Source organism: Spermophilus citellus (genome assembly GCF_964194105.1).
Source record: "Spermophilus citellus genome assembly, chromosome: 17".
Taxonomy (NCBI): Eukaryota; Metazoa; Chordata; class Mammalia; order Rodentia; family Sciuridae; genus Spermophilus; species Spermophilus citellus.
The window spans coordinates 40745340-40763400 of NC_138199.1; the positions used below are offsets into that span (position 1 = coordinate 40745340).

General features: G+C 37.4%; 1 protein-coding gene across 3 annotated transcripts in view; it reads right to left on the minus strand.

Moving 5' to 3' along the window:
- MED13 (mediator complex subunit 13) overlaps positions 1-17106 on the minus strand; it is a 90678-nt gene extending 73572 nt beyond the window's left edge. For all 3 annotated transcript variants that reach the window (XR_014019443.1, XM_081272082.1, XM_081272081.1), the window contains exons 1-3: positions 16303-17106; positions 14213-14447; positions 3341-3509 (exon numbers count right to left, since the gene is read on the minus strand). Coding sequence is in view for 2 of the 3 variants with exons in the window: in XM_081272082.1 (XP_081128208.1) it covers positions 3341-3509; positions 14213-14447; positions 16303-16368 (470 nt within the window). In the remaining variant the exon portion in view is untranslated. The remainder of the gene's footprint in view (positions 1-3340; positions 3510-14212; positions 14448-16302) is intronic.
- Between the last annotated feature and the right edge of the window lie 955 nt (positions 17107-18061).

Genomic DNA, 18061 nt, shown 5'->3' on the forward strand with positions numbered 1-18061 from the left:
ATACTTGGCAGCACAAATCTAAAATATCTTTATGCAGGTTTGGAGGAAGAGGACTAGGACTGAACCCAGGGGCGCTACATTTGCAGCTTTTTAAATATTTTACTATTTTATTTATTTGTTTGTTTACAGTACTAAGAATTGAACCCAGGAGTGCTTTATCACTTAGCTACATCACAGGCCCTTCTTTTTTTTTTTGAAATAAGGTCTTCTAAGTTTCCCAGGCTGGCCTCAAACATGCCATCCTCCTGCCTCTCAGCCTCCAAAGTAGCTAGGATTACAAGTGCGTGCCAATAGGCTAAACAACACGTTTTTTCCTATAAGGATCCAGATACAGCTAAGCTGGGGAGGTAGATCAGTGGTAGAGCACCTGCCTACTACTTGTGATGCCCTGGGTTTGATTCCCAAAATTGCAAAAAATAAAATAAAAAGATCCAAATATATATTTCAAACTAAGTATTTTGGGCTTTGTAGGCCATCTGTCTGACACAGTTATTCAACTCTGCTATAATTTTTTTTTAATTTTAATATTTATTTTTTAGTTATCGGCGGACACAACATCTTTGTTTGTATGTGGTGCTGAGGATCGAACCCGGGCCGCACGCATGCTAGGCGAGCACACTACCACTTGAGCCACATCCCCAGCCCTCTGCTGTAATTTTTTGAGCACTTTTCAGGTAGGCTAAGGCCAGATAAGGTGGCATACACACCTTTAATCCCAGTTACATGGAGGCTGAGGCAGAAGAATTGAGATTTTGAAGCCAAACTGGACAACATAACAAGACCTTGTCTTGATAAATAAATAAATGAATATCATTACAATAAAATAGGCTAGGCTAAGTTACAATATTCAGTAGGTTTAATCCATTTTTGGCATATTTTCAACGTAGGGTTTATTAGGACAAAAATCCCATCATAAGCCAAGAAGCATTTGTAAAATAGAACAAATATAATTAATACACTGGAATAAATTGTGTGAATGAGGACGGACTCTCTAATTTCTTATTATACTTTCACCTTTTCACCTAAAGAAAGCACTTTATGGCCTCTCTGTGGTATATCTGAATAGTTCCACTCTCTTATCAATATTCTCATACTTTGGAGCCATTATAAGTAAAATAAGGGTTACTTGAATACAAGCAGATAACAAGTGATCTGATAACTAAGAGGGCTACTAAAGGACTAACAAGAGGGTAGCTATACAGCATAAATATTCTGGACAAAGGAAAGAATCAGGTTCTGGGCTGGACAGAGTGGGATTGCACAAAATTTTACCATATTACTCAGAATGAGGCACAATTTTTAAAACTTAAGAAAACTCCTACATTGTTCTTAGTGGTTATTTTATTTTTCCAAGTAAAAGGTACTTCTTTCTGTTAGAATGGCCAGTGATACATCAGGTTTCCAATAACTAATCTTCTCTCTGCCCTCATCTTCTGCATATCAGGTGTGAAGGTTCAATATCCACTGGGAGTATAAGGATGAAGCTAAATATTGAAGATGTCCCAGCAGAAGAATATAAGGAACCTTAAATCCTTGACGACAATACTAAACAGATACACCAGAATTATCTACCTCCATATTCCTTACTACTTGCCATGTAACCCAGATACTTAAGTTTTCCTGCCATTTGCAGAATGCATTCCTATGTTATTTTGTTAACAATAAATTTGTCAATTTTCAGAGTGAGGGGAAATCAAAGAACTTTTATATTCCCAAAATTATCTACTCATCCAATCAACTAAAAAGAAAAGCTTGAAAAAAAACACCAGGTGTACATGAAAAGATAGGCATATATAATCATAACCAAATGTTTACTTCATATCTTCCCACATCATTCAGAAAAACAAATTCCCTTAAGTTTCTCTACTTGCCATTGGTTCATCTCAAAGCCTCACTTATTCAACAACTGCTTAGGACTGAATTTTCTGATACACTATTTTGTATTATTCAAATCACAGAGAAATGTAGTAACCTGAAACTTTTAATTGAAGAAGAAAAGAGTTATCTAGGGGCTGGGGATGTGGTTTAAGCGGTAGCGCGCTCGCCTGGCATGGGTACGGCTCAGGTTCGATCCTCGGCACCACATACAAACAAAGATGTTGTGTCTTCCGAAAACTAAAATGTAAATAAAATATAAAAAAAAAAAAGAAAAGAGTTATCTATCTTAAAGCCTTCCATGCCAAACTCAGAAAGTTAAGTGTTGTGTGCTTTCTCTCATATGTGGAAGCTAGAGAGGAAAAAGGAAAAGGAAACTGAGGGGAATCTCATGAAAATGGAAGGGAGACTAGCAGAGTAGAGAAAAGGAATGGTGGCAGGGAGGGAAGAAGAAAAAGAGGAGGAGGGAGCAAGAAGGAGGGAAGGGCATGGGGGAATAATAAAGAAATTATATTATTTTTTTAAATATTTATTTTTTAGTTGTAGTTGGACACAATGCCTTTATTTTATTTATTTATTTATTTATTTTTATGTGGTGCTGAGGTTCAAACCCAGGGTCTCGAACCTGCGAGGAAAGCGCTCTACCGCTAAGCCACAACCCCAGCCCCAAATTATACTATTTTGTTTTTTCTTTTTTTGGTACTGAGGTAAGGTGCCCCTGGGTACTATTGTGCCACATCCCCAGACTTTTTATTTTTTCTTTTGAGACAGGGACTAAGTTGTTGATGCTGAACTCAAACTGTGACCCTCCCATTTCAGCCTCCCAAATCACTAAGATTACAGGCATGCATCAACACACCTAGTCAAATCATATTGTCATATTATGTGCATGTATGAATATGTAACAACAAATCCTACTAGTATGTATAATTATAATGCGCCAATTAAAAATATGGAAAAAATAAATAAAATTTTTTTAAAAAGACAGTTTTTTACAATGTATATGTTAAGGGGCAAGTAAAGTGGTCAACAAATGCTTGAGCCAGGCATGGTGGCATATACCTGTAGTCCCAGCTACTCAGAAGACTGATATGAGATCACTTGAACCCAGGAGTTTGAGGTCGGCCTGGGCAATTTAATGAAACCTTTCCCCAAAAACTGCTGGGCATAGTGGCACAGTCCTATCATCCTAGCTACTAAGGATATTGAGAAAGAAGAATCACAAGTTCAAGGCCAGCCTCAGGAACTTAAGGAAATGAAGCTCAGTGGCAAAGATCTATCCTGATACACTTGATGCCCTGAGTTCAATCCCCAGTAGGACAAAGAAAAGGGAAAAGAAAAAAGAATAAAACAGAATACTTAGAGTGCTTTGCCAAAGTTAACTTCCTGAACACGTGCATTCATTCTCTGTAGTTATAAAATGAAAAAGAAATATTTAAAAAAAAAGTTAATTAAGACAGCTTACCTTTTATTTATAGGTTTTTCATCTTTTTCATAAGGCTTTACAAACCACTTGCCAATACGTACAAAGTTCCGGTTCATTAAACACCGTTCCAACAGATTGTGAACTGCTTTGAAAAGCAGAGTACGGCATTCATAGGAAAGTCCATTCTCCCACACCCCATCTTCCTCTTCTAAAAAAGAAATGAAGGAAGCAAAAAGCAGTAAATAAAAGTTACAGTTTAAATTCTATATTCACAATCCCTACTCTACCTAAGAAAATTAAACTACAATCACTCGATATATTTCTAGACATCAAAGTATCAGGTTTCAAACTTACTCCCCAAGAAATAAAAGGCCTAAGTGCTATGCATTCTATCAAGTTGCCTGAAGTTTATTTGCACAATGTAAAATATGGGAATAATATTATAAATGTACTGATTGATTTCTCTATCAATGAAAAGTCCACCTGCTTGTATAATTTGGAAAATATTAAACATACTCTATGATGCCAATTTCTAAACTGGCTCACTTACTAGTTACCTTCTCCTAATTCTTTCAATCATTCGACCTGCCCCCACTCCCTCCCAAAAAAACCAGCACCAGCCAATTAATAATTAAATTCAAAACATTTCATGTCCATTGGCATTCTAATTCACAACTCAACTATAAAATTAATTGATGAATAAAAAGAAAGCCAGTGGCACAGAGCCTAACAAGCAACGCATTATCAGCTACCTTAGGTCTCATTTTAACCAAATGATTTCCATGATTATTATTCAGTACAGAATCTTTTATTAGGGGAAGAAACTTAAAAGATTTAGGCATTCCCAGCATTAAGTTATAGCTATCTTCACTAACTATTAGCCTTAATTTTTGGCAGCCAATCTATTAATCACTCCAAGTTAATCTACCAAATAAATAACTCATTTTGAGATAAGTTGGAATGAAGTTCAGTAACCAATTTTCTCCCCTCTATCCATTTCCTGCCTACTACAAAGCATCCAATGAATTCCACTACAAATAATACCAGTTTAACATTTTAAATTTTTATATTTCTTAATTATTTAATTCAAATATAAAAATCTTCCCATAGCCTTTATAACTTTGTAAATATTTTCTGAATTTGAATCATCTGCATTTACTAAGTAAAAATAGAGAAAACATTTGTTGCCAAAATACATTTACTAAACCTATAGAAAAATAACATATATACTATGAGCTTTTGAATAAAAGAGATATGTATTAAGAGTAGAACATGGGCTGGGCACAGGGGCACACATCTGTAATCCCAGTACCTTGGGAGGCTGAGGCAGGAGGATTCTGAGTTCAAAGCCAACCTAGCAAAAGGGAGGTGCTAAGCAACTCAGTGAGACTCTGTCTAAATTAAACACAAAATAGGGTTGGGGATGTGTCTCAATGGTTTTTGTGCCCCCGAGTTAAATCCTGGGTAAACACCCCCATCCTCCCCCAAAAAAGAGTAGCACATGGTATTCAGAGCTTATACAACAAATGAGTATAATAAACATTAACTAAAAAGTATAATGACAGTGGACTTTAACTGCACTAGAAACTCTGTGCCACTACAAAGGTTAATGATGATTTGTATTGTTCTTTCAAGTGTTTCCTAAGTGCTAAAAGTCTTTCAAAGCAACTAACTGGTTTTTCAAAAAGAAGTTTTAGAAAATGACAATACTTCACATTCTATGGAAGAGACACTCATTAACTTCCATTTAACGTTAAAATGCTTACAAGGTTTCATTTTATTAAAGAAAGTATTAGGCTAAGAGAAAAGGAAATTGGCACATCATGACTTCACTTTAATTAGTTAAAAGTCTAAATCACAAATAAATTTGTAAGTTGCTGAGGAAAAAAAGAATCTTACTTGCTTTGCTTTCAGCTTAATGAAGACCTATCATTTAAAAATTAAATAGCTATGTTAAAACTTTTACCTCAAATTATGACTTATAATTTCTAGAAATATAAGTTTTTAATTCCAGTAGTATTGTGTAGGAATCTTTCTCCCAATTGTTAACCTCTTTATGACTTATTCAGTATCCTTGATTACCATTTACCTCAAAAATCCCTACCTTCTAAGAGAAGCACAATAGTTTTAACATCTGTCCTATACAAATACCTGTTAACAAGTTTTTCTAACTTCAGGTATGTTTTAAATCAAAGACCCAATACACAAAGTTGCTATTATACATATAAAAGTTATACAGTTGCAATAAATATCAAATAAATTATTCACTTAAAAATGAGGGACTGGGGATGTGGCTCAAGTGGTAATGTGCTCACCTGGCATGCACAAGGCGCTGGGTTCGATCCTCAGCACCACATAAAAATAAAATAAAGATGTTGTGTCCACCGAAAATTTAAAAATATTTAAAAATTCTCTCTAAAAATAAATAAATTAATTAAAATAAAATAAAATAAAGATGTTTTAAAAGAAGAAAAAATTTAAAAATGAGCTGAGTGTGGTGGCACATACCTGTAATCCCAGGGGCTCAGGAGGCTAAGGCAGGAGGATCAGGAGTTTCAAAGCCAGCTCCAGCAATTTAGTGAGACCCTAAGCAACTCAGTGATACCCTGTCTCTAAATATAATAAAAAATAGGGGTGGGGATGTGGCTTCATGGTTGAGTGTCCTTGAGTTCAATCACCGATACAAAAAAAAAAAACCTTAAAAATGAATTTGCCTCATTCTGAAAAACAGTTTAAGTATAAAGTTGCAATTCATGAAACACCATTCAACAGATTGTGAATTCCTTTGAAATAATTAAAAATCTTTGGAATAAGTTATAATTTATAAATTTCATATAAAATTCTGAAAATTTTATGATGTAAAGAAATCCATTAGAGTCAAACTCACAGCTAAACAATTTAAGAATACTAAATGTGGTTTAGGAATTACTCAGTATTAATTTGAAAGTACTTCTCTTTCCTTACTCTAAAATTTATCTGAAGAAACTCATGTGAACTTAATGCTGTCAAGCAGACATCTCATGACCCCCAAATGCACACAATTCTCATTAACACTAAACAAATGTTATACAGAAAACAAAAGAGTAAAGCCCATCTGATGGAGTTTTCCAAAGCCAACAAATCTCTGAAGTATATCTTTACCTACCAGTGACTAAGTAAACATTACACTTAAGTAACAGACTTTCAGTTTTTTGTTGCTGAAGACATAATAAGTCCTAACAATGCTCCATGAAAAGTTTGAAGGTTATTGGTTTTGTTTTTAGGGAGAATGTCACTTAGAAACAAGAGGCCTACTGAGCCAAGTTTCTAATATTCTGATTTTGCCATAACAATAATAATGGTATTTTCTACATGTACTCACATTTATAAAAAGATGAAATGGTACAACCAACCCTCTAAGACATTAGAAATATGCAGCTCTAACACTAATTAAAAGAGGTTCTTAAATCTCAACACCAATATTATAACGGGGAGAAGGAAAATGGAACACATGGCAAATCTTTACTTAGTTCTTTTGAACTTAATCAACCATACTCTAATGAAAAAAGTCTGCTTAATGCCTTTAAATGTTTTTCTCCCCTTGTGTCTGTATCCACACAGAATATAGTTTCAGTTTTGTTTTTAATAATATTTTTCCATTGCTATTAACACTATAACTTTTAAATCATCAGTGTTACTTAAAAATTTTTTACAAAGTATTTATTTGCAGAACACAAAAATTAAAATGCTAAATTTAATTACCATGTTTTTTCTGAGGCTACAAATTACAGTGGTGTCAAAGTGTGTCACAGGCCATCAAAATAATTCCTTCAACAACAAAAAAAATGAAGATCAAAACCAAAAAAGCTACATACCCAGTACTCATCATTATTCTCAAAACTGACATCTTTAAATATCTCCATGGTATCAACTGCTTTTAAAAAAGCAATCTTTTCCTACATAATTCTGCTGAACTATTAAAATACAACATACATTAATGAATACAGAAAGAATGGTTCCAAATTTAACATGGTAGAAAAATACTATGTATTTCCTAAAAGAATAAAGAAAAATATTTAAAATGTTTAATCAGTGTTTGTCTTTAACAATAATTTCTCATTCATAATCAATTCATTCAACAAATACTGAGTGCCTTAAATTGGCAGTACTATTTATTTATGGCAAAACCTAGAATTTTTTTTTTTTTTTGAGGGGGGGGGAGAGAGAGAGAGAGAGAATTTATTTATTTATTTTAGTTTTTTTCGGCGGACACAACATCTCTGTTTGTACGTGGTGCTGAGGATCGAACCCGGGCCGCACGCATGCCAGGCGAGCGAGCTACCGCTTGAGCCACATCCCCAAAACCTAGAAATTTTTAATTTAAAAATAGCTTGAGGGCTGGGGTTATAGCTCAGTGGTAGAGCACTTGTCTCCCATGCCTGAGGCACTGGGTTCAATCCTCAGCATCACATAAATAAAATAAAGGTATTGTGCCCATCTACAACTAAAAACAAAAAAGAAAAAAAAATACAGCTTGATATGTTGATTATTTTCTTTGGTTACTTTTTCAAAAAGGACAGTCCTCACAGGAAATACAGCAAATGTACAGGGATACTGCCACATCGATGTTCATAGCAGCACAATTCACAATAGCTAGACTGTGGAACCAACCCAGATGCCCTTCAATAGATGAATGGATAAAAAAAATGTGGCATCTATACACAATGGAGTACTATGCAGCAATAAAAAATGACAAAATCATAGAATTTGCAGGGAAATGGATGGCACTAGAGCAGACTATGCTTAGTGAAGCTAGCCAATCCCTAAAAAACAAATACCAAATGTCTTCTTTGATATAATGAGAGCAACTATGAACAGAGCAGGGAGGAAGAGTAAGAAGAAAAGAGTAACATTAAACAGAGACATGAGATGGGAGGGAAAGGGAGAGAAAAGGGAAATTGCATGGAAATGAAGGGAGACCCTCATTGCTATACAAAATTACATATAAGAGGTTGTGAGGGGAATGGGAAAATAAACAAGGAGAGAAATGAATTACAGTAGATGGGGTAGAGAGAGAAGATGGGAGGGGAGGGGAGGGGGAATAGTAGGGGATAGGAAAGGTAGCAGAATACAACAATTACTAATAGGGCATTATGTAAAATTGTGGATGTGTAACCGAGGTGATTCTGCAATCTGCATTTGGGGTAAAATTGGGGGTTCATAACCCACTTCAATCTAATGTATGAAATATGATATGTCAAGAGCTTTGTAATGTTGTGAACAACCAATAAAAAAAAAAAAAAAAAAGAAATACAGCAAATGAAGTTATTACCTAAAAAACTATCCAAATAAAGAACTGGGTCACAAGTTTACAACATTAGACATTGGTGAATTAACTCTCTTTAGGCTACGTAAGGCAAAAAAACAATTGCTTTCTTTTTTTTTTAAGTGAAAATTTTTTGAGAGAGAGAGAGAGAGAGAGAAAGAAAGAGGGAGAGAGAGAGAATTTTTCAATATTTATTTTTTTTAGTTTTCAGCGGACACAACGTCTTTGCTTGTATGTGGTGCTGAGGATTGAACCCAGGATGCACGCATGCCAGGCAAGCGCGCTACCGCTTGAGCCACATCCCCAGCCCCAAACAATTGCTTTTTAATTTGGCTAGCACTAGGTAACTACTATAGATGGTTGCTGTTTTGTATTTGTCAATCCTGTTAAAAGCTGTCACATGGTTATGGTCCACTATAATCCTTCAATAACAGCATCCAAAATTAAATCTTGAACAATGGCCCACTTAAAATTTGAGTTGTACACATTATGATGGAATTCTGGCACAATAAAAATATTTGAATAGATTGCTAAAATCCAGTATACAGACCCCAAGAACTAGGAAAAAGAAGAAATATTTAGACTTGATTGAGTCTGTTTTTGAGTTCTCAAGATGACAGTTTTCTCTGAGAGCCTCATTGCAGCCTAACTTGGGAGTAGTTTTATTTTTATTTTAAGGGGAATAATAAAGCCAATGAGGATAGCAATAAATTCCAAAAAAGTCGGGCTACAAGTTGGATGCACTGACACATGCCTTGTGATCCCAACTACTCTCAGGAGGCTAAAGTTAGGAGTACCTCAAATTTGAAGACAGCCTGGATAGCATAGTGAGAATCCATCTCAAAAAGAGAGAGAGAGAAAGCAGAAAGTACACAGAAAACTCTTCTCCTTCAAGGACAGACTGATGAAAATGGAACAATCTTGCTTTGCAGTATGCTTGAAAGAACCAATCAATGTCACCCACTAGAAACTTCTGACCGGAGGACTAGAGCTAAGATTTTTCCCAAGACCAGTTTTATAGTTCTCACCCACAATCACATAACCATTAAATAAAATGTGCTGCCAGGCATGACAATACATGCCTGTGACTCAGGGACTGAGGTAGGAGGATTCAAGTTCAAGGCCAGCTTCAGCAACTTAGTGAGAGCCTGTCTCTAATACAAAAGAAGGACTAGGGATATGGCTCAGTGGTTAAGCACCCCTAAATTCAATTCAATCCCTGGTACAAAACAAAACAAAACAAAACGCTGCTACAAAATTAAATTTAAAAAGAAAATCTGTACCCAAAAAGTTTTGTCCCTGATCCTTTTTCTATCAAAAAGATCAAAATGGAATCAGATTCTCCTCAGGAGAGTAAAGAGTGAAAAGTAATTATTCAGCTTTCAAATCAAGAGATTTTTTTGGAACAAATATCTTTCTGGAATATTATAGTTAGACTAACCCCAGTTAAAACAAATCCTAATTCAAAAAATCATCTGTTCTTTACAAATTACTTTGTTGAACAGTACAGACAACTGATACAAAATGAGTGAGGGTTTAAAGCAAGCATAAAATCACATTTGGTATGCTTTAGCTAATCTTTACTAATTAGCAATAAAATGAGTTAATATTCTATTTCTACATATCAGCTAAACTTGAAAGGAAGATGACTCAAACAAGTGCTAAGTGACATGAGAAAATGAAATTTAACATGTACTTTGGAACCCGACTAGATTCCTCAAAACTGTCAAAATGTAGCAATTTAGCTGGCATCCTAGAACAGAAAAAGAACATTGGGTTAAAAAAAAAGGAAATCCAGATAAAGCACATACATACCTTAGTTAATAATAAAGTGTGTATACTAGTTCATTAGTTGTGAAAAACACATCATTCTAATACAAGCATTAACAATAAACTGAGAGAGTTACACAAGAACACTCTATACTCCCTTTATAACTTTTATGTAAATATAACCTTTGTAACTTTTATGTAAATATAAAACTATCCGGGCTGAGTTATGGCTCAGTGGTAGAGTGCTTGCCTTGCAAGTGTGAGGCACTGGATTTCATTCTCAGCACCTCGTACAAAATAAATAAATACAAGTATTATGTCCATCTACAACTAAAAACGTTTTAAAAAAAAAAACCATAAAACTACCTTAAAATTAAAGATTTTTTTTATTTAAAATATTTATTTTTTAGTTGTAGGTGGACACACAATACCTTCACTTATTTATCTTCAGGTGGTGCTGAAGATCGAACCCAGGGCCCCGCATGTGCTAGGCAAGTGCTCTACACTGAGCTACAACCCCAGGCCCTTAAGATTTATTTTTTAAAAATATACTATGGGTGACACAAAGATGTCAAAGAGGTTAAGCAAAAACAATTGTGTACTTTTGTAATCAAACATTCCAGTTAGAAAAACTGAGACTTCTAGTCTTCTTTGCAAAAAGAAATACGTTTCCTCCTCCCCACAAAAAGCGACAAACAGAGAAGGTGGGAGAGGATATTATCAGCATAATCACAAACATTTCAGTAACAAGATGTGTTAGGTACTGAACCAAACAGAAGGACACTGCCTGTGACAAGCAGGCTCAAGCTAAATTAATCAGCTTTTTAGTTGCCACCTGGGTCCTTCCGGTTCCCCTTTCCTCAGTGCTACACCTCCACTTGGAACTCAGGATGCCTCCTGCAGCTGATGCCACCCCCACTGTCCAGCTGCTCTCTTCTCAGGGGAGCGTAAAAGAAGGGAATACAGTGCCACAGATGGGAAGAAATGAAAAAGAGTTAGCTAGAGAGAGAGAGAGAGAGAGAGAGAGAAAGAGACACTAATTGCCCCAAAAGGGAGGCAGACAGTGTCCCTGGAGCAAAGAAAAGGGCAAGACAAATATACTCTATCTGAAAAGTGCTTATTATTAGGATATGTTTGATTTAAGTAACAACAGTCTAAATTAAACGACAGGTTAAAACAAAAACTAAAACATAAATACCACTGAATATGTAAACCGTAATAGTACAGGACAGGCTTTTGAACAGCAAATATGATTACATACTATTCTTGATTGAAATAGTAAAACAAAATAATTATTTCCCTTTGATACATCTTAAAGTTATTAACTACTTAACAGCATTCAGCAAAATCTGACAAATAAAACCTAATCTCCCAAAATTGCTTTCAACACTTTCAGGATCAATATCTATTTTAAAGTATGGGTGCTATCATTTAAAAAAGTTATGCTAAAAACCTAAGTTAACGAAAGAAGAAATTTTAAAAATGATAACCCAGTTTCATTAGAGAAAACATAGCTGACTGATAATATGAAACCTAGAAGGAAACAATGTCCACATACTGTAGTGTTTTAACAACATTACAGGGAAACAGCTCACATTTAACTTTAATAGACTTTTCACCTTCAAATTTAGTCCTTCTATGGTAAAACTAAATACTACATATCAAAAAGTATCGTTGATTCCACAAAATGTATGTCATGAATTTTTTCTTTTTAAAGGTTTGTTCAGATGTCCTCTGAACTTAAAAGCCAAAACCTACAAATCAGCATTACAGTTGTTTGGGGTTTTGTGTGTATCTGTATTGCTGGGAATTGAACTTAGGGTCCCATGCATGCTGGGCAAGTGCCCTACCACTAAGCTATAAACTCTCAGCCAACTGTTTGGAGACTTACATTAATAGACTATCCATAAATTATTAGAGACTTTTAATGTTAACAAATTACTATAAACTATTGACAAACTGCAATTTTGGATAATCCGTAATTGTTGATAATACTGTAATGCTGCTGGGGATGTAGCTCAGTGGTAGAGCACTTGCCAAGCATGCATAAGGCCCTGGGTTCAAGCCCCAGCCCCACTAAAAACAAAAACTTTCTACACATTTTAGTGAAGTGACTTTAATGATCACTTAAAGATTAAATAACTCACATATGCCCAAGTCAATGAAAGAAAAAGGAAGCTGGTAGGCTTAGCTTTTGGCATAGCAATTAGAAAGCAACACCTTGCTAAAACTATTAGGAATTTTAAATCCTGACATACATGTATGATACATACATACAAACTAATCATTTTACATATTTAGAACAGTATTACATACTTAGAACTAAGTCTACACTCTGGTAGGCCATCTTAGAAAGTTGAAAAGCTTTATCATAAAAGAACTGCAATCACTTCAAAAATAAGAACACGGAAAAAAATGTTTTCATGAGAAGGTAAAAAGCAATTATCAGAACACACAAAATTAACACACACACATTCCTAAACAAATGTTGGTTTTACTAAGTACTAGTTCAAGATACAGACACCTGGATTACATTTCATTAAAAAAAAAAAAAAAAACCTACAGGCCAGGCAATAACAGAAAACTTCAGAGTGCTCAATTTCGAATAGGAAAGCTTTTTAAAAATAATCTAAAGAAAGACAATAAAATGAATTAGGCATAACTTTCCTATGTTTATACATGAATATACCACCAGTGAAACTCCACATCACTTATAACCACAAGAATGGGATTCTAATTAGAATAAGCTACATGCCATACATGTATGTCAAAAATACTTTACTGTCATGTATATCTAAAAAGAACAAATAAAAAAGTAAAATGACCTAAAAATCCTAAATTTAACTGTCAAAAATCATTGAAATAACCGGCTAAAGTTATTTCTTGTTGCATTCAACTAATCATTTACATTCCTATCAAAGATTCAGTTAACAGACTCTTACAGTCTAAAGTAAACACAAGCCTCAGTAATTACATGAAGAGCTATAGTTTTTCTTTCTAAAGTAGCATTTGATCCTAAAAGTTAAGAAAATAATAAGTAATCATTAATTTGCTCACAAAATTATTTATGTGTAATCTTCTAGATTATGACCCTCTGTCCTATAAAAGCTAAACAAGTTGGCTCTTGTCTCCTTATCTTTGATGTAACAGTATCTAAAAGAGTCACTTTCCAAAAATAACAAAATTAACATATGTCTTTACAAGCAAATAAAACAACAACAAAATAACTACATACCTTGAAAAATATACCAGAGAAAGCTACAGTTCCAGATACTCCTACAATGTCTCTATATTCATGCAAAAGAGAGCAATGGCAGAACTGACTCCAAGTTGAGTTACACTTGGTTTCAAAAGTATTATGTAACTGTGCTAAAAACTTTATGTTCCTGGATTCCATTTTTCCTAGGTTAATGTAACATGCCTTCTTTAGATTCTAAACACTTGTGAGAAATTAAGGAAGGAAGCTGTATATTGGAAGGAGACCGTAATTCAATGCTTAAAAAGCCTCCCACAGGACTCGGGGTATAGAACAGTGCTACATCACTTACCTAGGACACAGGAAGCCCTGAGTTCAATCCCCAGTGCAAGAGAAAAGTAAATAAAGCCTCCCATAACATGCATGAATGATTTAAATAAAATAATAATAGTAAAATGAAACATGAAACTGTATTTTTATCTGGCTTTGTTATCTAACAGTGGTGTACACAGATGTGGCACCACGCACCAGTCCCCCCCCCCACCACCACACACCACCTTAATTTGTAATACAAACAGTATTTTGGGAAATGTATACAATGTTGTTAAATCATTGGCTAGAAATAGTAAATTGTTTTCACCTGATAAGTCATGGTGAATAAGGTCAGCAAAATTAGGATCTTCACCCCACCAAAATATCCATAACTCTCTTCTTCCAGGTCTTTGATCTCGCCGCCAAACACCAAGTACATCTGCCTTAAGACATCGACTAAAACTGCTCAAAATGGGGTCTTCTTCTGTCACCGGAAACAGAATAGGGGCAGAAGTTGGACCTTGCCATACATATCTTTTCCATTTAATTCCTGTCAAGTCAGCCTAAAGAAAAGAAAGTATGGTTTTTTTATTATTGTACATTCACTCAAAGTCAAAAAGTATTCAATACAAAGTCCCCAATTTCAATGGGACATTAAAATTTTTCAATGCTGCTTATAACGCTGAAAGCAGATTATGACCAAAAAAAAAAACTTTAATTCTGAATAATTCAACAACCAAGAATTTACGGAAAAAAAGAAAAACAGTTTAAAATTAACACCAACATGCCACTGAACAGCACAACAAAAACAACGCATCTCAAGTAGAAATAAGAGGAACATTAAATAAAAGCATGTTCTTTAGTACTGCACACTGAGTATACATTTCCTCTCCTAAATCCTATCTGAACTAGTCACATTAGTTTCTTGGCATCAAACTTTGCACCAACAATTAATTCTTAAATTCATCACTCCAAGTTTACAGAAGTCATGGCTTTAAAGAAAAAGAGAGACATCTGAATAATTCTTTTTAAAAAGCCCTCTTGATTCTTCACTCACACACCTCTTCAGGAAAAGTCAAATAGCTGCTCCCAAAGAAATGTCAGATTTATGTTAGTCTATCTTCCAAGAACCTGATCCTAAAAGTACCAAAAATAGATCCGGGTTGGAGAAGATAGAAATGTTAAACCTGCTCTATGTCTTATTATATCTGAAGAGATGCTGATTAATGAACATTGTCAAGAAAACTAACATTTTATAATAGGTAAGTGCATTAAAGATCTCCATTTAGCATTATGAAAGAAATTCAACCAAGGCAATTCAATAATTTAACTTAAAGAGAGAAAGTATAAGATGCCAAAAATGAAACTGCTGATACATGACTGGCAGCTTACACTTGCCAACCACTTGCGCTCCGCCCACTTCACTTACCTATCATATACCCTCAATATTTCTCACAGCACAGAAAAGATTTTTAAAAAGTCACTCAAACTTTAAGTCAGTGATGAACCTAAGCTATTGTTCAATTCAGGACTTGATATTTGCAACAGTTGGCACTTTTGAAAGTCAAGTTGGATATTACTAAACCTGGAGCAACCTACACAATTGTAATGGCTACATCCAGCTTCCCCAGACTTTTCACTCCAATAAAAACAAGGAGCAGCCTGCTGAAAATATTCTTAAGCAGGCAAAACAGGCAAATATAGAAACGTTTAGTGCAAAACCACTGCACCTCCCTCCATTAGTCCCTCCACTCTCCCAAAAACATAATGTTCTAATAAAAGCAAGATGGCTTGAAATTGTCAAAATGGCAAACTGCTTCCAAAGTTTAAAAAAGAAAACATGAAATGGCATCGACTGGTTTTTACACAAAAATATGAAGTCACCAAGGAAGGCACTAACTCTGTGTGAGTTTGACTCATACAAAAATACATAAAACGAAAGGTTTTTAACGCAGAAATCCCGGGGTCCTATTTATTGGGGGAAACCAAATTATCAGGATAAGGTATAAAGATAACGAAGTAAAGGCAATCATGTAAAGTGTGAAAAAGTGTACCCAATCAATAAGGAGAAAAGCGAGAGTTAAGCAAGAAACAGGAAAATGTTAAGTGTCCTGCCAGATAAGGAATCCAAGTTGAAGACAAGACTGACGTGGGGGCGGGGGGGGGGGGAGTCCGAAACAAGACAGAAAAAAAGCCAGCACTCCTCGGGCAGAGCCCAGGACCCCGGCTGAGTGAATGCCGCCTCCCCGGGCTGGCCGCCGAGCGTCGCAGGGCGCGGGCTCCGGCTGGGCCTAGCCCGGGGACTCTGGCATCTGGATCCGACCCGGACCCCCTCCCCCACGGCCCAAGGGCGCACCTCGAGGCCCCCTCCCCCACCGCCCGCTCGCCGCGGCCCCCGCCCGCCGCCCCGGCACTCACCAGACAGAAGAGGTTACAGTGACAATCTTCCAGGCTGGCCCCGTTCGCCACGAAGGAGGAACTCATCGTCCCTCACAGCAGCCGCCGCCGGCGCCACAACCCACCATCCGCCATTACCGCCGCCTCCGACCAGAGAGAGAAACACAGACACCGGGGAGGGCGGGGGGGTGGTGGTTGGGGGGGCGGTGGAAGAGGAGGCCGCCGGGCCGCCCGCCCTCCCCACCTACCCCCCCGCCGCCGCGAGCAGCCCCCGCCGCCCGGCCGGCACCCAGCCGCCCGGGGCCGAGGGCCGGAGGCGGGAGGGCCGCGCTGCGCTCGCCCCGCCGGCCGGACTGCGGAGCCCGCGGACGCTCGTCCCTCTCCGGAGGACCGAGGGGACGTGTGCGCCCCTTCCACGAGAAAAAAATAATAAATTACACAATAAATAATCAAAATAGAGTCTGAGTCGGCAAAGCCCAAGCCCGGGAGGGTTCTCCCCGGCGGGGAGGCGCCCGCGGAGGGGCGGGAAGGGCGAGAACCGGGAGAGAAGCCCAGGCCCCCGGCCCGGCAGCGGCGATGTCCTTAAGCCCAGAGTCTCCTCAGTGGCGGAGGTGGTGGCGGCGTCTGCGGGCTCAGTCCATTCTCTGGTTGTATCTCCGTGTTGTCCCTGGGCCGAGCCGGCCAAACGTCTGCTCTCCCGCGGCCTCACCGCCTGGACGCCGTAGTCTCCCCCATTTTGTGGGCCCAGCGGGCGGTGTTTTTCCCCCTTTAATCCGAATTCACGGGTTTTCCCTTCGCTTTAATGGCGGCCACAGGGACCAGCTCGCCCTCTCTGTTTGCCCATTGGCCGTCTTGAGGTCACGTGGGCCCGGGCTCCGTGGGGAGGGGGGGAGAGAAGGGAGTGAGGGAGGGCCGGGAAGCTTTCGGCCGAGGCGGTGAGCCCCGGGGACCGGGCAGCCAGCTGGTGCTACTGAGATAGCGCCATCTGCTGGGTGCCCCCAGCCAGTGTAAAATGACCCAGGCCCTGGCCCTTTCTCCTGGCGGGGAATGTACCCTACAGGAGGGTTCACTCCAAAATCTGTGAAGATTCCATGAAATCAGTTTGAATTCTTGGAAAAAAAAAAGTTGGCAATAATTCCGAGATATTTTCATTTATTTCATGAGGCGTGCAGCGCAAACCCCAGGACTTGAGAGTTGGGAATCTGGATAAAAGTTGTTAGATGGAGAAAGAAACAAGGAAACAATATAGCTTTGGGAGTAATATGGCTTTGGAAATTGGGGCCAAATTGACTGGGCTTGAGCCAATCACTTCCCTCTCTGTGACTCAGTTTCCTCAATTGTAAAAATTGGAAAAACATACTTCACTTCATAGGTTCCTTGTGATAGTATGAATTAAGCACCTGGCACCGTTAAGCATTGAAAAAAGTTATCTACTATTGTTGTCCTCATTCCCTCCTGTAGTTACTGTGAACAGCAAGTGAACTCCTGTATGGAAAGTTGCCACATGAGAACCGGGACTTTGTTTTGTTTACCTCTGTCTTTCTAGTACCTTAAAAGTTTGCTAGCACACAGTGGGTGCTAGATACTTGTAAATTTACAAATGAATGAGTGATAAGAAGTAAGTTCCCTTTTCCATAAAACATTTCCTTCTTGGTTGGATTTCACTTCAATGTAAGAATTCAAAATATTTTCCTTCAGAGTTTCAGAGTAATATAAGAAGGAAGGAGAAAAAGATCTTCAAAAGATAGAAACATCAGGAGGTAAAATAATTTTAAATGAT